We start from the raw sequence: 25,962 nt of genomic DNA on the forward strand, positions 1-25,962 counted from the left end.
CTTCCACTGTGACTCTCAAGCTATGTTCAGGCCTTAAGATTGCACTGCTTCATTCAAAAACTGATACTGAAAGTGAAATGAAAAGATCGTACTCCCATTTGAGATGTCTTATCACAGGGTGACCTTTGTACAAGGGGCCCATAAAACATAATACTCTCCAGATAAAAGTGATAGTATTTTTTTTCTCACTGATCTTGTACATTCAGATACAGATTGTTGTAAATGAAACAGATTATATTTAAAATAACATGTAACCTGGGCTCTAGCAGCAGTAAAAAAACTGATAAAGAATCTCTAATGATTTAGAGAAAAATAAATCTTTATAGCAGAGAAGCACATGTATGTATTTACAGTGTAAACCTTCCCACCTTTGCCTTTTCCTTCACTTAGAGAGAAAGAGAGGAAAGAAGTTAACTGCTAGATACTTTTTAGATAGAAAGTCAAAGCTGCTACAGCTGTTCTAACAGATGAAATATCTATCCTATAAAACTTACTTATGTTTTGGTTTTTTGTCTGTTTGTTTTTGTTTTTTTTTTAATCCTTTTACTGCCCTTGAAACAGGGTCCCGATGGATTACCAATGCCTGGCTGTTGGCAAAAGGTAGGATGGGCAGAGCTTTTTCTTTTCAGGAGCAGTATGTCCTTAGCACACAGAAATGCCTGTCACAGTCACACTGAGCAGTACCAAGGTACTCTTCAGAGCCTCCTAGACAGACGTACCCAGCAATGCAGGACCAGACCTCTCCATGACAGTAGTTCATGTGATATGTTGTAATTTTTGTGGAATAGTTCACTGAGGCAGTACTGTAGAAATAGTTGGCATTAGTTTCCTGCAAAGTCCAACAAGACTTTTTTTTTTTTGCATGGAGACTCACACATCCTTTGGTTTCTGCAGATAATCAGTGCTTCCTATTCATTATAAAAGCTCATGGATATGGCATTTTTGTCAAATATTTCTGTAGATCTATTATTACATTGCTTTCTGGGATACTGAGAGGGCCAGTGTATTGTGAACTTTGTTTGCCTTGCTTTTCTATTCTTCAATGAATCCTCCTGGGTTTTGTGTTTTGTGGCAATATTAACTGGCAACATTATTTTACTAAAGATTTAACCTAGACCGTGCTTGATTTAAAAACATAGCATTCAGAATAATATAGTTGGAGGGATATTGGCATATAATACATCAGAAAATGTGAAGCATAAGTGAAATCCCAGGTGTATTTATCTCTGAAGAATAGTTGGTGCTGAGGAAATAAGTATGCATATATGCAAGTCTGCCTTACTGTGGATTTGTAATAGATGTCTGAAATACCATACTAATTTAATTAATCTGTATCTCTTTTTGTCTCTGCAGTGATGAATCTAACCTTACAAGCATGAAGTTGTGTATATAGTGCTCCACTTTTTTATTTATAGTTGGGAACTGAAAATTTGATTTTACAAGTCTGAAATATGTTTACATGTAGCTGCTTCTACTTGTTTGCAATAGTCCATACATACATCTTTTTTTTCACCTACATCTGCAGTTAGATGACACAATAACTGCAGGATAAACCTGCAAAGATTGTCTCTCTAATGGGAGAGACCTCAGAACAATGACCAATAATAGAAATTCTTATATTTTGGCTTGTGGATATGCATGGACAATGAGTGCCATGAACCAGTTTACAAGAAATTGTGACCAAATAAGAGCAAAATGCTATGAAATGTACTGTACCAGCTGCTGTTGGAGTTTACTGACTTGGCTTCCATGTCCATCCTAAACACGTCACTGATTCATGACACCACATCTGCTCATATGAACTAAAAGCATGAGTTTGTGTGCCAAACCTGCTTGCTGTGTGATCATGAGTGGCTGCTCACAGTGACCTTTGATTACAGCTTCTGAGTCATTTCCTTTTGTCATCTCAAGGGAGTCACACCATGGCTCATTGCTAAAAAGAGATAAACCAGAGGAGCATAGAGAGAGGCCTTGAATTTTTGGGGAATAGCATTCCAGCTGCAGGTGGATGGCTTCCAGTCTTGTGGGGTACTTGGCCCCTTTGATGAAGGAGGGCCCTGCCTTGGTGAGCATCAGTTTTGCCTTGCTCTGCTCACGGTCGTGAAGACATTCACGATGGGCCCTGTCGAGTCCTTGATCAAGAGGGACAGAATGTTGAAGAAGAAACCAGACTTCTCTGTGGGTTGTTTGAAAAGGTTGCAGAGGTGCTGCAGGGATCATTTGATGGCAGACACCGCCTGAGACCAGAAGCTTCTCAACCTCACTCGAGGATGGACAGAGTATTTACACTCTGCATATTGTATTTTGGGACTGCTGGAGGAGAAAGCACTCTTGAGGTGGGGATGAATCAGATCATCCTCCAGAGGAGGATAACAATGGAACTGACCAGAGATGTATGTATCATGGTGTGGTTTTCAGGTTATTCACCTTAAATTACACATAACTAGCTGAACTTCGCTACAGGATTTTGGAAGCAATAGTTTGTTTTGTTTCCTTTTCCTGTTACTGTTGCCATAAAGAATGCATTTCAATAATCTATTCAACATTTGTGATGAAGGCATTGAAGAAAATACTTTCAAGCCACATATTCATCTTGCTTCAGTATTAAGAGTTTTTATTTCCAGGTCTTTGAAGCCTCTAAGTATAGAAGAGAAAGAGTTTATTTTTGTGTTTCACAGAATGATGTATTCATCTTGTTCCTTTCATGTTGTTACGGTGATTTTAGTGGACATTATTGCTTAAAAAACGTTGGAGAGAAACAATTCTGTGTGATTATCACTGCACGCTTGTCACCATGCTTCACTGTTAAATGTGTTGATTTTTCTGCCTTTCTGTTCAGATGGCTTTCTAGAGAAACATTTCCTTCTCCACTTTTTTTTTTATTGCTAGAAATACATAATTTGTGCACATTTGTAGTTTTGCCACGAGGTATTTTTTAGAATTTTGAGTCTTCATATGGTGCACTGAAGTTAGTTTGAGAGATTAATTTATGAGAAATTGTGCCATATTTGGCAGATGGCAATTCTTTTTATATCCTTTCTGTTCCTAATGTATATAGCAGGATCAGCCCAAACGTTTTTAGTTCTTTTTCAAAAAGTTGTCTTTCGACCAAAACTAAAGTTGAAGAAGACAGCTTGTCTCCATTCACATCAGGGCACCTTATGCCCTTCTTGGAACGCACATTTTTCCTTGCTCCATCATTTCTAAGTCATGGGAAGATGGGGTCACACTGTGTAAGCCTCTGATTTGCCACTTCCAGTCTGCCTGTTTAGGCAGCACTGCCCCAAAATGCAGCAGGCTGAGGAGCAAGCTGCCTGCCTGACAGAAAGGAGTTGCTCATATCAGAGTTCTGGCTTGGCACATTTGGCTGGATATATGGCAGATGTGGAGACTAGAAGCTGAATGTTTTTTAAGGTATTGAATACTGGCAATCAATACAGTAAGATGAAATATTTTTAAAGGTACTTCAGAGTATTTACATGCAAAATCAAGTAGGATATTTATTATCTAGCTAGATAAATTAGCAACTCCATATTGAGACTGTCCACAAACACAACTCGCTTATGAAATAGCAACAAGATAAATAATGCTGTCATTAGCACTTTCTTTTTATTTAAATTGTGTACCTATATTTTTAAACTGCCCTCTTATCCATTTCTATATGCACCAATAAAGCTAGCAGAGCTTTGGTCCATGGTTTTGTCATTCAGGAAATAATTATAGACACTACTGTTAAGTGTTAGTCAAAACTCAGTTCTCCTTTAAATCCCTGATACTGAAACCCTACTGAAGAAACACTTAAGCACCTTCATTTGCTTCTTTTCTGTCTTGTAAATTAATTTCTTTATTAATTTCCCAGCAGGTAGGAATATTTCTTTTTTTTTTTTCCAAATAATCTTACTTGGCTTTTTTAGCCTTTGTGTTGTTCAATATCATGAAATGTTCATTCCCTTTAAATGACCATGAGTGAGCAGTAGATAATTTAATCTGAAAAATTAAACTACATACATAGATTTGGCATTAATATTTGCATCTCGGATTGAATTGAAATGAAACTTAACCATATGTAGAAAAGTTGCATGGTCAGTACAAGAAACAAAAATAACTTGGTTTAATATTTCATCAAGAAAAGCACCCTGTGAAGACTTGCAATGTGTTTATTTTGTTTAAGAAGCGACTACTTCTGGTGCTAGTATATCTTTTTCCTTTTGGTGGCAAAGCTACAGTTTGAACTGCCAGTGTGTTGTTGTATCTTTTAGTGGCATTCCTCCAGATAGATATGATTTGTTTTGTTTAGTTTGTGAGAGGAACCGTATTCCTCTACCAGTCTTTTCATTTGTAGAAATGTGTAGTGGTATTAGTCTACACAGTTTCTATATACCTGACTTTTCAGGTATGATTAATCCTTGTTTCTTTGAGAGTTTTCAGTATTTGTTTCATACGAAATTTTTTATTATCTCTTAATCCAGTGCATTAAAACCACATTGTGCAGAAATCCTGCTACAGAGGCCACAAATCTTTTAAGCACTGTATGGAATTTGTCTGACATACATGATCGTTGTCTTCATATTCATAGACTGATTATGGGAAAGCTTTCTTTCAGGATGCTTTGGACGATTTTTTATTTTTTCCTGAGTTAAAGCATGAGATGTTAAATCACAGAGCAATGATGCAATGTAATTTTTGATTTATATTTTTATTTATTGCTGGTTGTGGTGTCATATTCTGATAGAGTAACAATGCAGAATGATGCTCTTTATCCAGCTGTTTATATATTCTTTTAGTCTATGGTGTAAGTAGAATGAATGAGTTTCAGAATGATCAAATCCATGTATCTGTGTATATATACACATATACATGTGTAAAGTACAGAGTTAGAAAAGGAACCATTTTTAGGTTGGATGTACAGTGTGGAAAGTTGGCGTTGGCTCCACTGAGCATCGCACCCATGGACGGGGTGTGTGATCAGCAGTTCATTGGTCATGCCACCAGAGAGACAAAGCAACCCCAAGTGAGATCATCACACCTTTGGTCCCCAGGGGAGGGTGGTGCTTGCAAGGCTGGGGCTGTGCCAGGCCATGTGGCTGGGATCCTGGATCCCCATGGGTGTGGAGAGAGTTGTCCCAGAACTGGGATCGTTCCTGAACCTGGCTCAGCCATGCGAGCTCCTCCCCTGGCTGTGCCTCCCCATCCCAGCAAGGACCAGGGGACAGAGATGCATCCTCTCCTTGCAGAGCTCTTTGAGACATGCAGGAGGAAGGACCCTGGGGAATATTACCACCTTCAGCAGGGGGGTTTGCCTATATCAGGATTACTTTGGTAAGAACTGCAGATACTGTCAGCCTGTTTATTTAAAGTGATGAAGAAGTTCAAGACATGCAGAAGTTCCCTTCTTCCCTTCAAATTCCCTTATCTCTGCTGCTTAACCATCTTAAATTATGTTTTTTAATCTCTGTATTTTAGCTATGAGGTTCCTACATTTTCACACTAAAGACACAAAACACATCTGCAAAGATAGTGGTCAAAAGAAAGTTTAATTTGTAGTCATTGCAAAAATTCTATTTCAGTGACTGGAATTAAAACTAACACTGATTATTTTTTTCTTTTCTGCCATTTGTTTTTATGGATGTCAGTGTTGCTGTAATGTACAAATGAAGGTTTTCTTGCACCCTCTGTTATTAAAATATTTTATGTGGTGGTTGGATTAATTAAATGCAGTTAGAAACAAGTGCCTGCCACCATAATTTCTGAAAAAGATACTCTACAGAACAAGTGGAGTTTGTATTTTAAAAGGGATTTTGAGTGTTGTTTTTGTTTCATTTTGTTTTTAAATGCATCCAATTATCAATGCTGCTTGGAAATTGAATTTTCTTTGAAAGCAGGGGGCCTTAACTTAACCTGGGACCGTTAGTGTTTTACTTGTTTCTATTTAAAAAGAAATTGTATGAATTTCCCAGATCCCATTGGTACTTGCACACTTCTCTGAAGTATTATGGAGAGTTGGGTTGGTGGAAGAATGTTTTACATATTGTTAACATATATGTGGATATTCTTATATTATTGTACATGTTTGGGAAAATATCACACAACTTTAAAAATGTTGCTAAGATGTATGTATCTGACTTTTTCCTTTGGAAAATATTATATATTTTTATTTGTATTTTTTACTTTTTTAAGTTCATCTATATGTGCCGTTATTTTTGTATTGCAAATGGTCTCATAAATGAAGTAGAAGAGATAAAAATACAAAGAAAAGTAATTTTGCAAGGATTTCAACACTTGGGGAAAAATACATGGGTCAACATCATATTATCAATACTAGAAATATTTTGAGTGTCTTAGCACTGTAAATATGTCACAAGACCTCTTTTGATGAGTAGCATAAAGAATTGCAAGATTTTAATCACCCATTTTAATTTGTTATTATTTACCACTTTCTTGTGGCCACTGGTCTTGACTTAATTGAACCCAATCAAACAGCATGCTTTTGTTTTTATTATTAAAATTTCTCCTTGTTTTTCAGTTGAATATTGTTTTGTTTTCTTTCTGTTTTGTACTTCAGGTTTTTTTCTTGCTTGTGAGAAGTTGATCTTCAGAATTATTTTTACACTATTTATGATTTATTTTCATAATGTAAAAAGTGTGTAATTATTAAAATATTAATCCAACCATTGGTGCTGATTTTGAATAGTTATAAAGCTCTTAATGTTGGTGCAAAAAAGTGTTCTAGTCTGTCTGGATTGGAAAATATGTATGCTGCTTTGTGCTAACCTGGAGTTTGAAGTCTAGAGCAAGTTGTGTCAGACATTCACACAAAAATCAGGGCCTCAGCCACGTGTGCAGTGAAACTCACCTTCCTCTTCATGTTCTTAATGTGCCTTTCCCTTCAAAGCAGTATCCCTTCATTATCTTTTCTAAACAGGCCGCACAGGCTTCAAGCATCCACAAATTATGTAAGGGAGAAGTTTTACTGCAAAGCTTAGAGCCTTTCCTCACTCTGGGAAAGTTGCAGGCTTCTGTGTATGAACCAGAAGTTGAAATTATTGCTTAGGCAAGTTCAGAGGCAGCCTGGGATCTAAAGAAATAAAGCTGAAAATCAACAGTCTCCCTTTTCTGTATTTCTGAAGGTGAAAAATTATCCTGAACAGCTGAGAAATAAAGATGTGCACAGGCAGTGTCACAAGTAACAGTGAAAGCTAGAAAATGTGAGGGTCTCTTTTCCACAGATCCAGCTTGTTCAGAAATGATGGAACATAATAATTATTACAAAATGGTATATGGTTTAAGAAGACATATGTTAGGAGTCTCCCTGAACAAAAGATTTTTAAAAACACTGGAGAGCAGCTGTAATTTCTTCAATACATTATTTAAATGTTTGGATTATCTAAAGCACTAAATATGTCACAGAACACTCCACACTGTTTCACTTTCTATCACCTCAAAACAGTCACTATAGGTGGGAGGGAATTGTAGGTGGAGAGGTCTGGTCTCTCCTAATAACTCTTGCTAATCCCCATTAATGTCCATTAATTTGCCTAGCTCTGTTTTAGGCTCTTGGAGGGACTGAAAATACCTTTGCTCCCTTTCCAGGAGGGGAACTTCCAGCCTGACGTGCACTGCTCTGCCAGGCTGAGGGCTCTGAGGGCTGCAGGTGCTGCTGTCACCTCAGCTGGGCAGCCCTGACCAGGTGATGTCCTTGCTTCTGCTGTGGCCTCTCTTGCTCTTTTCTTGCTTCCATCTTTCTCCTTTCTTCTGCTTTCGTAGAGAAATGCAGTTCTAGGTGTCCTGCCAAAACACTAATACGTGTGTTCCGAACTGCGGCCAGAGCCAACACCCTCTGAGTTTCCCATTCCATGCTTTCACAGCATCCCTGTTATTTTTCATTACTGTGCTCCCTTTAGAGCTTCAGATGCTTTAGAGCCAAACCTCAGGTAACCAATATCTTACAGCCTTCACACCCTATTGCACCCATGGGACGTGGCTTTCCTCTAGCATTACCTCCTATTCACATGCCTCCTTCATAGTCCTGTGATGTGCCAAAGCACATGCAGGACTCCATGTGAAATGCCTGCCAGTTCTGCCTCTTTTTTTTCTTTTTAATGGCATTTTAATTAAATGCCATTATTAAAGGCTATTATACAACTCTGCCTTCTGGACCTACTAAACCTGCTAATACCTACCCAAATTTAAAAAAATAACAGAAGTGACTTTTTATGTCTTCATCTCACACAGCTTCACCATGTGGTTTAATTATAATAATCACACACAAATGTTTTTAAGAAAACAAACCAAAAAACCTAAGGAGCTCTCAAAGCATTTCGTGTTCCAGCAAGTAGTGACAACTGCACCCAAATATTAAAAGAAAAAAAAAAGCAACAAAAAAACAAGGGAATGCCAAAACATTTAAATCATGTTGCTGCACGCAGTCTTTCTGTCTTCCCAGGGTTACTAATTTGTCTTCTCTTCCGTTAGCTTCTGGAAATTTCCAGATGGAATACTCACAGGGTATTCTACTTTCCCATCTCCTAGATGCAGTAAAAAAATACAGTGGTTTACTGTGGGAGTCCACTGTATTTTTTTACTGCATCTAGGAGATGGGAAAGTAGAATACCCTGTGAGTATTCCATCTGGATGTATATATGTATTTATATATGTCTTCATGTGTCTACTTGAACATATATAAACATGTGTTTATACATATATATATATATATATGACCAGTAGAGTTCAGAAAATAGTATACACAAACCTCTTCAGAGAAATCACTGTCTGCTAATATAGCTGTACTCAAGCTGCTTTAGTTGATCTCCCAGATCAAAGGCAGACACAGCTCCTGTCACATAACCAGGATGCAGGGTGTTTTTCATGTGCTTGCACCCAGACAGAATGTTCAATAGCTAATAAATATCCTGATTGTTTTTTTATGTGCAGGTTACAGCTTGACTGAGTTTCCAAAGTGCCCACACCTAAGCAGAGCTGTCACGAGGTCTTTTTGAAATCACCTTTGACTGCTCCCTCCTGGAGCTAACAAGTATCTAGTGACATTTTGCCAGCTTTTACAATCTCTCTTCTATTTGGTATATAAAAATCGTTGTGAGATAATTGATTCTGGTTGAGATAGAACTGATAAAAACAAATGTTGAAAACACACCCTTAACTGACTTGGGGCCCTGCTGGACTGGTCACTGCTTGAACTCACAGGCAAGTCCATTCCCCTTCCAAAGCAAATGCCAAGCAGCTGCCTGTCTCTGAGAAGGTCCAGACAGGTATGGCTTGTCCATCTTTAAATTTCTGTACTGAAAAATCTTCAGTGAAGATCAACTTCCACAGCAAATCCATCTGCAATGGCTTTACTTCTCAAGATGCAGCAGCAATACATAGTTTTTTAGAGGAACTCCTTTGCAGTTGAATAGGTAGCCACAGGCACCTTGTTCAGATATTTTGGGTAACTGTTAGAAATATTTACTCCTTTTCATCCTTCACACAGGAAGCCTGGCTGCTGGTTTCTGGTACCATGCCAGGACAGAGCCCGTAAACAAGTGTGGAAAAAAGTAAATTAAAATGTTTGTAAAGCAAACAGAGCAGGATGGAGTAAACAGCATGTTTTGGTTTGAGTTTTTGATTTTTTACTAAAACACAAGTATTTTAGGGAAAAAAATAAACTATTTTAATCCTACTATCTATCAGGGATAGAGAGCTGCCAGTATTTACTGCATGGCATTATGAGGGCAAGTGGTGTTGCAAAGGCCTGTGTCTGGGTCAGGGTCTCTGTCAGTCCTAGGAGAGACTCCACACATGAGGCTTGGTAGGCTTGCTTCTGCTCACACATTGAATGTGTGTGAAGAAGTAGGAGCTGACAGAGAGTGATATTTCCATGATTATTAAGTCCCTTTTAATGGCTTTGAAGGTTGTTTTGAGAAAAACCTCCCCCTTCTACTTCACCTGCCACTTCAAGCTTTCCTGGTGAAGTTTGCTATTGCTTCACGTAGTTACTAAGCTAGCTGGGAGCAAACTTGTTTTTGCTAAGCCTAAAACTAAAGCCCTGACACAAGTGCATGCTTCTAAAGAAGTAGCAGCCCAGGATTCTGCACATCCCTTCAATCTGTTTCTGGTCCAGCGTTTCTGCATAATCAAGACCAGTCAGATCACCATAAACAGCTCTAATTTTCTAGTGTTGGCATCGGCAGCAGCCCTGGAGGAAGGGACAAGGCTGTGCTCAGCACCGACAGAGGGCAGGCACCAGCCCAGTGTGGGAAAACCATCTCTCCTGAAATGCCTTGGGACTGGCAGACTTGGATGCTGCCTGGCCCCAGCCCTTCTGTACATTGCTGGTACAAAGGGATTGCTGCTAAGTACAACTTGAACTGCATCTACCCTGTGCTAAATATGAGTGCCCAGTTTTCAGAGATGCAGGCAAAATGCAAAAGCATTGCAGAGAGCATTCCTGACAGGCTCTAGCCTTGGCTCTGTTTGGATCTTAGCAGATCTAAATGGCTGCTCTCTTCTTGAGGACCCATCAATTAATTTCCTCATTGCCTGTACAATACTGCCCTAGCTGACAGTTTTGGCAATCCTTAGTGTCTTTTTAAGTCTTTCTGCCTGGACAGGACACTGAAGACAGGCAGCAGCTGTCTCTGCTGGGACACAGAGGTAGAGCTGCTATGACTTCTGCTGCTCTGTTGGTTGGTGAGGCAAGGTTTCCAATGGAACAGGAGTATGGAATGCCAAAGCTTCAAATTTAACACTGAGGAAACTCAAGTAAATGACTGGATGGAAAGAAGTGCTGTCTAGAGAAGCAGAAAGGTGGCTTGTTGGCAGAGATGCTAAGGGGGAAAAAAAAAAAGAAAAAAATCAGGAAGTGTGTTTCTTCAATCTGCAGAATTTGGGATGACTTGCTGGATACTGATCAAGAAAAAGTATCATCAGCACAGGAAATTGTGTGGCTTTACATATGCTCTCTGAAAACTCTTCCAAACATAGTGCTGCAGGTGGCACAGACGAGCTACAGATGGGGTAGCAGGGCCGTGGGCGAGTGTTCTGCTGTCTGCTCACGCAGCTCGAGGAGCAGCCTCCAGAGGAGACGGTGCGTGCTCGGCAGGGAGAAGGTAAATCTGAGGAATCCACCAGCAGCTTCGCTGTTTTGTAATGTGATGCCTCTCGATGTGAACTCTGTCCTTCCCTCCCCGTCTTATTCTCCCCTCTTTTCTCTGTGGGCTTTCATGTCCAGCGAGATGGGCATCAAGTGCAACCATGAAGAAATGCTACATTCGAGCAAGTCACTTCTGTATTGTTTCTGTGGTTACAACGTGATCAAGGACTAGGTATATTTAGATGTTGCCGAGATCTAAGAGTGAACCAATGTATTTGAGCACCATGGCTCTTTTCTACATACATGTACAAACCCTGGCAAACCATAGATCTTACTAATTTGCCTCGCTTTATAAGAAATGTGAAAATACTGATACTGGCTTTGATGGACCTATACAAGTAATACCTCAGCCTACTCTCACAAGCAGATTTTGGGACATCAGAGGCAGAGAAGGACATTGAATTATGACCCCGATTTTGATTAAATAATCCGCTTTGTGTTCCTCCCCCCCTCCCGACTGTTTGTGGCAGTGGCGCCGTGGCCACCAGGCTGACCGAGAGGGCTGGCAGGAATGGCAGGATCGCGCGTGGGAGCTCAGCACCCGCCCCACGCACCACAGCCGGCTGCTTCGCGACCCTGTGCCGGTCTGCACCCCTAGGGAAAAAACAAAAACGAGAAACCAGCAAAACTCCAAGGCACAGGACTCACCCGCGGCTGGCCCGCCTCAGCTCGACAGCAAACACGCGTCGCCCGAAGAGAAAACCCAGGGGGATGGGGGAGCGGTGGGGACGGGACGTCCCGTCCTGTCCCGTCCCGCGGGGAAGGCGGGAGGCACGGACGCGGGGAGGAGGGGTTTGGCCGCCGCCGTCGCCGGCATAAGAGGCGGGGAACCCTCGGGCGGCTCGGACGGACCGTGCCGTGCCGTGCCGTGTTCTCCCGTGCCGTGCCGTGCCGTGTTCTCCTGTGCCGTGCCGTGCCGTGTTCTCCCGTGCCGGCGGGATGGAGGAGCTCTACAGCAAGGCGGAGACCCTCGCCCTTCGGAGGAAGCACATCGGGTAGGGGCAGTGGCGGGGCCGGGAGAGGGGCAGAGGGGAGGAGGAGGAGGAGGAGGGGGAGAAAGGTCTGTGACAGCTCTAGTGACAGCTCTCGTCCGGACCCAGCCCGAGGGCTGCTCTGCTCGGCGAGACCCAGCGGGGATGGGGACATGGACACACACAGGACCTGCCGTCCCTCTGTCTTGGCAGGTCTCGGGAATTCCCTACACTGCACATCCATCAAACGCATCATTCACTTTTCCAGCAGATCAAAGCGGGCAGCCAGAATGTGGTACCCAGGTGTATGTGTAAAACGAAACAGCGCAGGGGTTTTTTGTGCATGCACCTGCACATCAGCCGTGTCTGTTGAATGAACCTGTTGCTGTTCCTTAAGCTGAGTTTAACTGAGGGACGTGCGGGAAGGCTGCCAGAGGTTGTGTCCTGAGCGGTAGTCCTGGCTGTGCACGTATCTGATCCCTCCGTATGGCAGCGTTAGTTCCTACAGGATGTGCAGCTTTAATGATTTCTTCAGTAGATGTTGCCAAGTGGAAAGTGAGTCCAGGCTGTATAAACACAACTATTTTTCTGATCACATCTTAAATATGTAGCATGTAGAGAAAGGTTACCAAAGATTCATAACTCATAAAAGATTCCCTGAAGTCATGACCACACAAACACAGAAAATCAACCACTTTTTAGGGCCAACTCACTATTAGGGAGCCCTGCCTGTGCAATGGTTGTAGGATTGAGCAGTGCTGGGTGGACAAAGAAAAACTTTAATAGAATGAACTGATAGGTTAGAGGAAAAAACTAGTAGTCAAGAAATGGCCAATGATGATGGACATTGCTTTCAAAATATAGCAGAGAAATAGCTGAAGATGTCAGAAAAGATCTATGCAACAGGGCTAGAAGCTGTGAGAGAGAAAGCAAACTACTTCACTATCCAGGAGTCACATTTACAAGTGACTTTACAAGTTCATAACCTTAGTATACCCAACAATAATTTCAGACTTACCTGGAAACAAGGTCATATAAAAACTGCTAAATATTCAGAAGATTTTCCTTCTGCTCGGTAATATCATTCAATATAATTACATAGCTGGCACATTCTCTAAAGAAAGGGGGGTGGGGGGGTTGGTGGGGAAGAAAGGAAAAAAGAGTGTTTAAAGAGTACTTTGGTTAATTTTATAAGGAGCTTGGGTTTTCCTGGAAGTCAGTGTGATTTAGATGTTTATAAATGCTGCTTTTGAAGATTTTATCTAAAGCAGACAGGGTGAGGGTTTTAGGACTTGCTCAGCACCTCTGAAAATAAAGCCTGCAAGGCATTAGTGTTTTGTTCTTGACTGTGACCTCTATATGCTACAGTCATCTGTTGTGTAATGATTTTTTGGCTATAGTATGAAACAGTACTTAACAGCTTACTTTAGTCCCAGAGAGTTATTTGGCCATAGATGTCTGTAAGGCATGTAAACAAGCAGAGCTACAGCCTAGGAACACGGCAGGACATATAAGGAACTGGAACGATGTACAGACACTGCTCTCCTGTGAAATCAATTGCAGGCAGAGTCAAAATTTGAAAACACCCTTATTAAAGACCAGCTTCTGTTCCCACTGTGCTGGGAGAAGTGCATGGGTTTTCACCAGGAGCAGGAGCCCCTGCTTGATCACCACCTGAATGACTCATAAGCTTTTTTTGCAGGAGGAGACAGTTGTCTCTAGTGCTGCAAAAAATCAATCCCCTCAACACTCAAGGGAAGGGGAAAAAAGAGAAAATTAAAATGGTGTTATGTTTATTATGTTTTAGGCCTTCCTGCAAAGTCTTCTATGCCAAAGACCCCCTGAAGATAGTCCGTGCTCAGGGCCAATATATGTTTGATGAGAAAGGAGAAAAATACTTAGACTGCATCAACAACGTTGCACATGGTAAGCAGCATAACTTTTGAGACTGCTTCAATTCCTTAATTTCCATTAGGGATCAGGACACATTTCTTCCAAGTGCTTCTCTGAACGTCCTTTCGTGGTTCAGTAATTGACTGCTTGCTGGTAATAACTAATTATTTTCTTCTTTAGTGGGCCACAGCCATCCATACGTGATAAAGGCTGCAACAAAACAGATGGAACTGCTCAATACAAACTCCCGTTTCCTGCATGACAACCTTGTTCAGTATGCACAGCGTCTCACAGCCACCCTGCCTGAGAAACTCTCTGTTTGCTATTTTGTTAACTCTGGGTAGGTCTGAATTGTACTTTTTTTTATGTGGCTGGTTTTTTAATGTCTATTTTTCTCATGTTTGAGACAGACACTCATGACAGCTTCGTCTAAATCTTACTAAGTAGGACTTAGTAACATTCAACAAAAATTTATCTAGCACTGATCAAAACTTATTTCCTGTTTGCACTTATCATGGTGCAAATGACTCAAAGAAAGAGAGCCAAAACATGAAAGTGGCCTGCAGAGTGCTATGTAAAAAAAAAACAAAACAGTGAAAACAGCAAAAAAGCAAGAGGAAATTCTGCAAACTGATGAATGTTATGTACAAACTGATGAATGCCATCTGTAGGTTGACATATAACCTTGGAAACAAGTTAGTCTTCTTTAGGCAGTTTAGTAGTCTGTGACCACTTCCATGTCCAAAACAGACAACCTGCAGGGAACTGTGAGCATAGGAGCAGTGACAGATGAGGCTGGAAGCTTGAGTCTTCTGCCAGGGTGCAGATATGTGGTGGTGCAAGCACTGGGGAGAACACGGAAGTGACGTGTGGGAGATGGAGCAGTGTTTTTTGAGGGTTGGTGGCTGCATTGTGCTATCAGCTGCAAATCGGCCTCCTTTGTACCAAGGGGAGGTAAATATCTGCAGGCAATCTGGGGGAGGGAAATAGAGCATTCTCTTTGTTTACTGTTTGTACAAAGGGCTGTTTTATCTTTGCCCCCTTACATGGCACTTAGAGTCTCAACCTTAGCATTGTGATCTGCAGAGTAACAGAGTCTGCAGTGTTGATCTGTTATATCCGTGAGTCCCATGCCTTGTCTTCTGTCGGAATAGCCTTTGATTGGAAGTGCTTCTTCACTGGTATGCTGCTGTATCTCTTATTATGCAGGTCTGAAGCAAATGACCTTGCTTTACGACTGGCTCGGCAGTACCGAGGGCACCAAGATGTGATCACCCTGGAAAAGTAAGTACAGAGAGTGGCTTATGTGAATAGAGCCAGCAACTCCTGCCATTACTTCAGAAGCAGCTTTGCAGCAACCCCCTGCTGTTTGTACTCCACTGGCTGCTGAAAGAAAAGCTTTGTTGCTTTTGTGTTAGAACAGATCAGGAAATCCCTTTTTCACATTTGGATAAACACAAGTTTTGAAGATCTCTGAAAAATAAGCTTGTTGGTCACCCCGGAAGGTCAGTCACCTGTTAGACAGCATTTCCCACAGATTCGCAAAGCAATTCAGGCCAGAGACTTCAATGTTGGTTTCAAAAGCTGTGAGTGGCAACTGAGCTGCTCTGGAAAAGGGCTTTCTGTTCATCACACATTGCTTGTCATATTTAATTTTGCACAAATAAATAATCAGTGGTCACAAAGAAAGCTCTGCAGCAGAGCTGCAATGATGCTCAGCTCTCATTCAGTGAACACAAGTATGCACACAAAACCAAGTGGCTGCAAAATCAGGAAGCATTGAGAGGCTGCCAGCCACAGGGTAGGTAGGTGACTGACCACATTTCATGATTTTCCTATCCAAGATGCAGCTGTAGGTGTGGTGATGCTGTAGTGTTCCATTTCCTTCTCAGATTGTGGTTAGAAAGTCCAGCCAGAGCAAATGCAAGGGCACATGTCTCTGAACAGCACAAAGCTTGTTTGACTAAGCTATATTCAGACCCCTGTAAGCAACACACTAACCTATATGTGTTCTACTAAGAAATCATATGTCTTTGGTTTGAGGTTTGCTTCTCTTCAGTTTACAGCAGAACGGACGTGTTTATTTGTCCCTTAATAAAATGCTACATGCTTTAGGCTCAAAATGCTCTGGTTCCTCATTTCTAAGTCAGTTGGCCTCAAAAGTAACTAGCTTTAGCATACTCTGCAGTATAAAACATTTGTATTCAAACAATATCCTTTTCCTGACAGTAGCTTCTGCCAACCCCTCTCGCCTGCAGTGCCTTCAGATCCAGCAGAGGTGGGCTGCTGCTGCTTGAGGTCCCCACTTCTCAATGCAATGCACACTCCTGAGAGTTTTCACAATGGTGTTGGGGTCTAGCTTACAAAGCTTGGGCTGGCCAGAGTGGGGCCCATGGGTTGGAAATGAAGGAGCTAGACACACCCTTCAGCTCTAGGTAAGGCTGCTAGGGCAGCCACCTTGAAGTCAGTGCAGTCCAGACATCATCCTGGTCTGTCCCCATGTTGGCACTTGATTTTATCCTGTTTCCAGTCTTGCTAGTGGATTAAAGTCAACAGCAATTTCATATTGTCTTTGAGAGAAAGACTAAGTAAATTAAATCCAGATCCCTTCACAAACGATGCTACTGTGTTGCAGATACAGTTGCTATTCTGGATCATGTATAGGCACAGTTGTAAATTTGGCTCTTCTATACATTTGGTGAAAAATGACTTGGATATTTAACACTCACACAGCGCTTACCATGGCCATGTTACATCTCTGATTGACATCAGTCCCTATAAATTTAATCAGCTGGGAAAGGAAAGCAAGAAGGAGTATGTGCATGTGGTAAGTATGGTTTTGGTTTGTTTTGTGGTTCTTTGGTTTGTTTGTTTGTTTGTTTGTGGGTTTTGTGTTTGTTTTGTTTTGCTTTGCTTTACCTTGCTTTGTTTTGATTTTGCCTTTTTTGTCATTTTTATGCCTATTATGCAGCATATTGAGTTACCCACTTGTGGTGTAAATATACTTTCATTCTGTTTTGCTGATGCAAATGTACATATACTTGGCTGATTTCAGTGGAATAAATACAGCAAAATTGTTTGCTTTTGGATTTCTAAGGTTTTCAGCTGTAGGGCTGATTTCCTTCATTGTGCTATAGGTTTTCCTAGTCACTTTATTGTATAGCTACCCAGATTGATGGAATTAGCCAATATCCATTGCATTAGTTTGATTAAAGATATGCAGGACTTTGAGTCTAGTTCCAAAAACTGAAAAGGCAGATTGTACAAGTTTACACAAATTTGGGGCTAGGACTCATGAGTGTCCAAGGGAATGATTTTTCACATGAATTTTTGTATTTTAAAAAGACAACAATTTTTCTCAGTCCAGAAATGTACAACAAGCAGGCCTTTCCTATTTCTAGATCCTTGTGTTAACCACACTGCCAAAGTGGTGTCCACCTTTTTATACCACTTCCTTTCTCTTAGTTACTGAACCTTCCCTAACACCATCTGTAGAAGCTTGAATGTCACACAGATTTGTACCATGACTAAAATTCTGGAAGGAAAGTGGGAGAGTGGAAAACCCTACTGTCCAGTGGCAGAAATGGATCTTCTGCACGAATCTGAAATCAGGTGGTGGATGGGTACTCATTATTGTCTCTTGGGAGAGGAATGATGGCCTTGAAAGGTGGATGAGGTAGATGATGGTTCTTACAATAGCTGCATTCAGTAATGTTGAAGGCCTGACAGGCCCAGATTGAGTTTAAGCTACAGTAAGCATTTTTGCAATTCAAAGCCAACATTCAGGCTGTACTAACTCTTATTCCCTATTTGTGTGGAAAGCCAATAAAGTGAAGCAATAGAAAAGAAAGTAAATGTTTCATAGAAGGATTGCCCTCATTAAAAAAAACAAAAAAATTGGTCTTTTCAGGCTCCTTCTCCAGATATCTACAGGGGGAAATACAGGGAAGACCACCCAGATCCAGCAAGTGCTTATGCTGAAGAGGTGAAAAAGATTATTGAAGAAACACAGAAGAATGGACGCAAGGTATGTGTTTTGTGCTCTGGAAATGCTGAGGCTCCATCTATTTTTTATTCCATGGGGGCATTTAACAGGCAACTAAGGACTTGTTTCTTCCCCAATTTCACGAGCTTCCCTCTCCCTTCATTTTTCTATGATGGATTCTGTTCAAAATGGGCCATTTTTTATCTGATGCTGTTATGATAATTTTTCTAGGCATCAGTGAAAGGAACAATAATACTGTTGTATATAAGCTACAATTAAAGCTGTTAAATTTCCTGTTTTATGCATTGAATTGGTAGATTGTTAATACCATAGGGAAAGGTTTGAGGTTAGCTGAGAAACTACATCACAAATTCTAGCAAGGATATAAAAAAAAAAAATCCAGGACATGGAGAAATCTGTTGGATGAAATCTTTATATTACATTTCTGAGCCTGTTAGGTTAAGCTAATTTTGAAGTCATGTGAAACTTTCAGTCATACACAGTATGACCTTGATAAAAAATTTCTGAACAGATGTACCTAAAACACATATTAACCTTATGGCATTAGTGTGTTGAGACTTGTAGGGCCAAAACCTGCTGAAGTCCCAGGAGACTTCAGTGGAGACTGGAACATATTCTCTTCTAGTCCAATGCACTTACATCACCTCTCTTTTAGTTTCTTCATCAACTTTTTTTTTATTCTCTACTAACGGATAGTTTTGTTTTTTCTTCCCTTGTTTCCTTTTGCACATTTCTTAGGTTTTGGTGGCATAGACCTGTGGCAGGACAAGCTGTGCTAAAGGCTAAGGCTCACATGCAGTGGGATGCTCTTTGGCCGTGTGCTCAAACGTAGCGCACGGTGCTTTACACCTTACTGCCCGGCTTGTTTCCAGGAAGACTGCACCAGCACAGAGACCTCTTGATGCTCTGGGAGGGGTTCAGAGTGGTGTGGGGATGCAACCCCTTAAATAGCAGACTTATGCTGAGACCTTGGGGTAATATTGTATCTCTGCTGCATAGATGGCTGCTGTTGGCAAGAAATGAATTTTGATGTTCCAGTGTGTCTGATCTGCTGCTCTTACCCTCCCTGACTTGAAATAACTTTCTTTTTCATTCCTAGCAACTGGAAATATTTCAGCTGTAGAATTTTTCTCTTCTTTTGTCAAGTGCCTCGTGCTGACATGTTATTTGTGTAGTTATTTGCATTAGGCAGGGGTGCCCAAAAGCTAGCCACAGATCATCTTACAAGTCAGCTTCCACCCCCCTCTACCTGGTGATCAGGATTAAACAAAATCCCAGATATACCTGCAAGCTTTATTAGCTTATTAGGGAAGATGATACATGCTGTTGCGTGTCTCCTGTAAACTGGAATTTTAAAATAAATTTATGTAGATTCCAGGAGCCTAATCCAGCATCCACTGACACCAGGAAGCATCATCCAAATCAACATGGAGATCCTTCCCTTCCCATCAGGCTGCAAAGGTGACCTTGGCTACTGCAAATTTGGGCACTCCAATTACAAAATTAATAAATCCTTTAGCCATAGCTGCTTTCAAGAGCTCTCAGTTGTGCAGCCCATTGGGTGATTAAATTAAGGCCCACATTTAAACATCTATTTCTAGACTGTTAGATGTCTCTGCCAAGGCCAAGTAGATGAACACAGCTCTCACATGAGTTTGTCTCTTGTAGATTGCTGCCTTCATAGCAGAATCCATGCAGAGCTGTGGAGGCCAAGTAATTCCACCTGTGGGCTATTTCCAGAAAGTGGCAGAGTACGTACAGCACTTCACAAGGGCGTAACGGGGAAATTAAACAAAGAAATTACTTTTGTCACTATCAACTTATCTAATCAATTCAGCTATTAACCTCTCCTATTCTTGTGGTTCATTTCTACTTACTGAAGAGTATGATTTCAGTTCCATTATTTTTATGGAATATCAGCTAATTTTTTAGCTAGATGATTGCCATTCTTTTCATATCTTTAATCCTCAGTCATAAGTTTGATGGAAGATGAAGCTAAACCAGTTATAACCCTACAGTACCATTGCAGTACTCCTACAGCACTCCTAATTTGGCATTAAAATGTCTATTTTTTTTTCTTAACATGTAGCATACTAAAAATTTCGTAGCTATAAAATAGCTGTAACGGTATTCTTCCTTTTTTTCCTAACTTGGTCTCACACTGCAGAATTTCTGTGATGCAGGCTGCCTTGTCCTTGATTGCCTTCCCGTGTTCTGCAGACTTTCCAGGTATTGTGTTTGTTTTCAGGTACGTGCGTGCAGCAGGTGGAGTGTTCATAGCTGATGAGGTCCAGGTTGGCTTTGGCAGAGTTGGGAAGCATTTTTGGGCATTCCAGCTGCAAGGTGAAGACTTTGTGCCTGACATTGTCACCATGGGAAAGCCCATTGGCAATGGACACCCTATGTCTTGTGTGGTCACAACAAGGGAAATTGCTGAAGGTTTTGGTGCTTCTGGACTGGAGTATTTCAATACAGTAAGTTCGTAGGGGCAGCTTTACTTTTTTATTTCTTTTGGTCTGCATTTAGCAGTTAGAAGTTCTCCAGGTGATCCAGATAACATCTGCAACAATCACTGCATCACATTACTAAGAGCTTGAGTCAGCCACAGTCTAGTGTCTAAAAGCAAGTGGAAAAGCTTTGAAATATGCTCTGTATCAAGTGTTACATCATCATATGGAACACCACGAGCTCTCTGGCACGTCATGCATCTTAGCTCGCATCCATACATATAAATTCTTCCTTATGTCTTTCTCTCCCCACTGTGAAATGTTGATGATGTAAAATTCCATTTTCTAGGATAGGCTCTGTACTGGTGGAGCTCATGACATGGCAGACCTTGCTCTGCAACTGACACCTAAAAAACCAGTGACCCTTTAACAGGAAACATTTAATCTGTAACCACAGAGGTTCAGTCTTCTCATTTACTGAGCCCTCTTTTGGCTCCTGTGACTCAGCCTTCTTTCCAGCTACCATGATTTCCCCCGTTTTAAATGGTGTTTTTATTTTCTGGATCAAAATATATCACCCTCTGTTCTTCCCAGGGGCATTTTGCCCAGATGTGCAACCATCTGAATTCTTCAGTCCTGAAATCTTCAAATTACTGCAACCTGAAGCAGAGGAAGAGGGAGCCCTTCCCTTACCCAAATGTAGGGGATGGTATTCCACAGCCTGAATGACACAAAATCCCCACCTTTTCAATCTTTCCTCATGACATGCCAAGCAGGAGAGGGCAAACAAAAACAACATGAATAGCCACAGATAACTGTTTGTATCTTGATTATATGTTTTGTTTTGTCTTTGCTGTTAGTTTGGAGGCAATCCAGTGTCTTGTGCCATTGGCTTGGCTGTGCTGGATGTAATAGAGAAAGAAGATCTCCAAGGGAATGCCACACGGGTAGGAAATTATCTCCTGGAGTTGCTGGCTGAGCAAAAGGAAAAACATCCCTTAGTGGGAGATATCAGGTGGGTGCATTACAGCAATGTCAGAGAAGAAAGTAACCATGCTAGAAAAAGCAATAAGCTTGGTGTCAGTGGAACACAAAAATATGCCATGATTTCGTTACAGCTCTCTTTTAAAATAGATTACTCAAAACTGGTATTGTAAGGCAATATTTTTTTAAAGAAAAAGTTTTCTATCCATCTGCTTGATTAGTTACAAGCATAGCCAGTAGAAAAGTTCTGGGAGAATAGGAGAAAGAGCCATCCACATGCAATAAACAAGTTTTCATTACTGCTGTAATCATGTAGACCTTGTTCAAATCTCAGGTCTGTTTCCTTGGGAGATGTTACAATGGATTTTCCTCATCTCATGTTAATACCATTGATAATTACCTTCAGGTATTTGGGTTGTGGGGTTTTTATAATTCTTTTTTTTTTTTCATTATTTGTCTCCTTGGCTTGTGATTTTCAGGCTAAGCATGAAAGAAAATTCTTCAGTCATTCTTATCTGGCTATGTAGCCTTAATAAGGCAGGTAAATTTATTTATCCAGAAATATCTGTCATTCCATTTGATTGTGTGATGTTGCCAAAAGGTGACCAAAGTCTCCTCTCTCATGTTCCTTCCCACATTTACGCTCTGAGGAAGGGAATTACAGTTGTTAGGGACTGTTAGAAAGGTATTGCATTTGCAGGAGAAGGTTTGGGTCTCTGACACTGGATTTCACTTGTCTATACTCTTCTTTTCTACTCCAGGGGTGTTGGATTGTTTGTTGGAGTGGATCTGGTGAAAGACAAGCAAAAGCGAACACCAGCCACGGCTGAAGCTCTTCATCTTATTTACAAGTAAGTAGTTCCTAAAGACTTTGTGCAGTGATCAAACCCTCCTAATATTCTCCACCAGTCAGGCATCAATTTTATTTTCCATTTTTGTAGATTTTGGTGACATAGTATTAAAAAAAGAACACTTTCAAAACCTGTCTCAGCTTGAAGGAAGTTAACAGGACACAGCACAGTTTTATATGAGTGTCTGACAGAGGTTTCCTCTTTCCACAGACTGAAAGAGCGTCAAATCCTTCTTAGTGCAGATGGACCCTATAGAAATATCTTAAAATTTAAACCACCAATGTGTTTCACAATGGAAGATGCAAAACACGCAGTGGAGACACTTGATGCACTTCTTACAGGTATGTGTGCTTCCGGGCTCCAAGAAGAATACTCTTCTTTTTTCATTTCCCAGTGGAACACCATCATAGCCTAGGGCATTACATGCAAGGGAAAGTAATCAACTGCATTTACCATTCATCAAACTGCTGTCCTTAATGCCAATTACTATAAATATATACAAAGCCATATATGTACTTCATCCAAACTTTTAGGTAAAATCCTGCTCTTGAGCCTTTCTCTTACAGACTTAATGTTATTACTCATTTCTGGTCACATATGCTGTTTGTTAAGGAGCAAATATATTAATTCAGCACAGGCCTGAAAGGCACTGCAGATACACTGGTGTAACTTTCCATAATGTGCTCTACCTTTCCTTTTTTTTCTTTTTGTTTGTTTTTTAATTAGCTCGCTGGAATATGATTGTCTCACTCAAATTTAGCCTGAAAGTTTTCAGGCTCTTTTTTTTTTTTTTTTTTTAACCTGAGGACCAGCCCAGGGGAAAATAGCATCCCTTATACTGTTAGCATGAGGGCTCTTGGAGCATGTTATACATTAAATGCTTCCATCTTCTGAGGATATAAGAACTAAAGTTAAACTTCTATGAATCTGCTGGATAAAGGCAGAATTCCACTCTGAAAGGTCTCTCTGATACCCTCTGCTACAGTTGAGTTGCTAATTTTATTTTTTTTTCTAAATACCCCCAAGCTAGACAGTCCTGATAGATTAATCACATTGCCTCAAAAAATGTTTTAGGAAGTATTCATCACTCTTCAGTTATTCTTCTGTGTGATAAATGCCCAGAGGAATAGCTGATTTTTTTACTTCAGCCAGCTATGGTATGCTTATTAAATTCACAATATGCTCATTTACCCCCCCTTCTTTTTAATTTAATTATTTTATTGCTTTTTTTCAGAAATGGAAGAGGCCACTGGAATGAAGGCAGAAAATAATGCATCTACAAATGTACAGTGTAAAAGAAAAGTATGTTGTATTTCTTTCTAAACTCTGTTTCAGATAACTGTTTAGCAAAGCAAGTGTAAATTACTTTGGTAGGGCATGCTTTCATTTATATAGGGTGAGTGGCTCTGTGCCTTGAAACTGAGCTCAGAGAGTAACTCTCTGCTAGAAACCTGAGAGGATTTACCCTGTCTCACTGGGTAAATCTAAAAAGAGCTGAGTAATCCAGACCAGCAACATGTTATAGACAAGTCCCTTGCCTTATCTGCTTGTGTGCAAACAAGACCAGCCAGACTTCGGGCTGCACAAAGTCATGAGCACAGTGGTCAGCAACTATTGGTTTTGGTATTACATGCTACTGAAAGATATTTGGCTTTCTAAGCAAGCCTGCAGCCTGGATGGTGTCCAAGTTTTCAGAGAGTTCCAAGGATTTTGTTTCCACCCTAGCTCTTTGATTATGAATGGCTGACACACATCCAAATTAGGAGTTCTTAGGTTGCAGCCCCAGCTTTGGATAAATCACATGTAATTTCTCACACCCTTAAAAACATGTCACCCTCTCTACAGGAAAGCTTGCTGAGCTGCCCCTTGGTGGGCTTCTGGTGCTGTGGGGTGGGAATGCAAAGCTCAGCTGCCTAGAACTGTAAAAGTTAAGCAGAGACTTGCTGAGTTATTGGCTATACATCTTGATTTTGGAGTGCAAGCCTACTCTTACAGACATTTTTACACAATCAGTTCAATTTCTTTCAGAACTAAGAAGTTGTGGCAATAACAGAGAGTCAGGCAGAGCTGCCTAATGGGAACTAGGTCCAGTGGCTGCTGACACACACATGCCTCCACTGACATCTCCTTTCTGTTTCAGACAACTGAAGAGAGTTCTCAAGCAGAAGGTGCAAGTGAAAGCATCAGCCACGTGAATGGAGCTGCCTGCCGACAGGAAAATGGGATTTATTCAAAAAAGCGCTCAGTGCCAAGTAAAAGAATAAGAACATGAAGAGGGACAGTTTTCTCATTCAGTTTGAATTTGTGTCCATCTTGCTTTTGAGATGAAGAGTGCAATAGTCTGAATGCTAGTATCTGTTTGAAGCCTAGTCATGCCTTTCATAAACTGACTGAATTCCTGTTAGCTTCAGTAGGTTTAAAATACCTTTTTTAGGTACATGAGAACTGTGCCATGTGACTTGAGATCTAGATGTGACAGAATGGACAAGTGATACAAAAATACCTTGGTGCTGATAGCAAGTGTGACATAGGTTCACAAACTTGGTGAAAACTACAGATTTATCCATATTTTGCAGAGTCTGATTTGCTTAACTGCCATAAAGCAAATGCCAATCCTATTAAGTTTAAAAAGATATGCTTAACATGCTATTTTTACAATATTTTAAATTTCAATATAAAATATTGAGATGTTAATTACTTCCCATGTTTTAATGGCTGAATTCACTAAACAATGCTTGAGAAATCATTATTATCTTCTAGTCTAACTTAGGTCCTATGGACCATATTCCCAGCTGATGTAAATTGGAGCAGCTTTGCTAATGTCAGCCATACTCTACTAAGAGTCTACAACTCTATGTGTAGAGACACAATGTCTATGCAGGGCACTCTCACTATAAATTCCAGGAAAATAAAGAATCTAATTTTCTATTAATAAAGCAACTTGTATAAATATTTATAGTAAGATTTTAATTTTTTCCCCTGAAGTTTATATATTGAATTCTATCAGTCTATTCAGTCTATAAAATGTGCAAGTACATATCATTTCAGACACAATGATTGATTTAATTTAACCTGAAGGTGTCTCAAAATGGGGTCCCCAGGGACAGCCCAGCTTGCATTTCCATGGATTTGAGTTGTTTCAAAAGTCATGGGAATCACTAATCCTGTCAAAGCAGTGCTGGTACTTTTTGTCAGTGGTGATGAAGAGTTCCATGGGATCCTGACACATAAATGCTAACACTGAATAGGTTACTAAAAGGAGAGGACCGTTGCATAAACCATGCATGCAACCAGTGCCTATCTGTGCTGCAGGCACTTTAGACCAACTTTCCTCATTGTCAGTGTAAAATTTCAGTGACAGCACACAAGCCCTGCTTCTCTTTCTTAATACATTTACAGCTCCATACTATGGAGGACACTTGAGGGCTTTCCAAATAGTTTGTATTTCAGAAAAAAAATACAAAATATATTTATTTCCTCTTCAATTTTAATACCCTAAATTCTGCTGTTTCCTAAATGCTGCTAATGATTCTACTGATATGACTGAAAATTGAGCACTTTATCTAATTTCATGTTTTCCACAATTCACTACATTTATATCAATGTTTCTGGTGTAATGCTTTCCAACATCCTCAGGCTGGCTTGTTTTCTGTTTCACGAT

At 40.6% G+C, this 25,962-nt stretch overlaps 2 protein-coding genes across 3 annotated transcripts in view; both read left to right on the top strand.

Annotated features, from left to right (window-relative positions):
• The window catches only part of COL25A1 (collagen type XXV alpha 1 chain), a 298,288-nt gene extending 293,456 nt beyond the window's left edge, over positions 1 to 4,832 (top strand). The window contains exons 36-37 of the mRNA XM_079307351.1: positions 562 to 600; positions 1,912 to 4,832. Of these exons, the coding sequence (XP_079163477.1) occupies positions 562 to 600; positions 1,912 to 1,947 (75 nt within the window). The 3' untranslated portion in view covers positions 1,948 to 4,832. The remainder of the gene's footprint in view (positions 1 to 561; positions 601 to 1,911) is intronic.
• Positions 4,833 to 12,006: 7,174 nt separating this feature from the next.
• Positions 12,007 to 24,709, top strand: ETNPPL (ethanolamine-phosphate phospho-lyase). Of its 2 annotated transcripts, none has more exons than XM_079307324.1 (14): positions 12,007 to 12,036; positions 12,079 to 12,144; positions 13,928 to 14,046; positions 14,194 to 14,353; positions 15,223 to 15,297; positions 16,747 to 16,840; positions 17,924 to 18,040; positions 19,688 to 19,770; positions 20,268 to 20,493; positions 21,327 to 21,481; positions 22,212 to 22,301; positions 22,512 to 22,642; positions 23,536 to 23,603; positions 24,442 to 24,709. In XM_079307324.1, exons 2-14 carry the CDS (start codon positions 12,089 to 12,091, stop codon positions 24,571 to 24,573), a joined length of 1,506 nt encoding a protein of 501 aa, XP_079163450.1. In that variant the 5' UTR covers positions 12,007 to 12,036; positions 12,079 to 12,088; the 3' UTR covers positions 24,574 to 24,709. The 2 variants fall into 2 exon arrangements, with proteins under 2 accessions (XP_079163450.1, XP_079163451.1); XM_079307325.1 differs by having other exon boundaries at positions 12,035 to 12,041.
• Positions 24,710 to 25,962: the final 1,253 nt, after the last annotated feature.

This window comes from Erithacus rubecula (assembly GCF_903797595.1).
Source record: "Erithacus rubecula genome assembly, chromosome: 5".
Taxonomy (NCBI): domain Eukaryota; kingdom Metazoa; phylum Chordata; class Aves; order Passeriformes; family Muscicapidae; genus Erithacus; species Erithacus rubecula.

Coding starts and splice junctions, on each gene's coding strand:
- ETNPPL (XM_079307324.1), top strand. CDS start 12,089: ATGGAGGAGCTCTACAGCAAGGCGGAGACCCTCGCCCTTCGGAGGAAG. Junction 14,354..15,222: donor TGCTATTTTGTTAACTCTGG/GTAGGTCTGAAT, acceptor CTTATTATGCAG/GTCTGAAGCAAATGACCTTG. Junction 16,841..17,923: donor AGAAGGAGTATGTGCATGTG/GTAAGTATGGTT, acceptor TGGTCTTTTCAG/GCTCCTTCTCCAGATATCTA.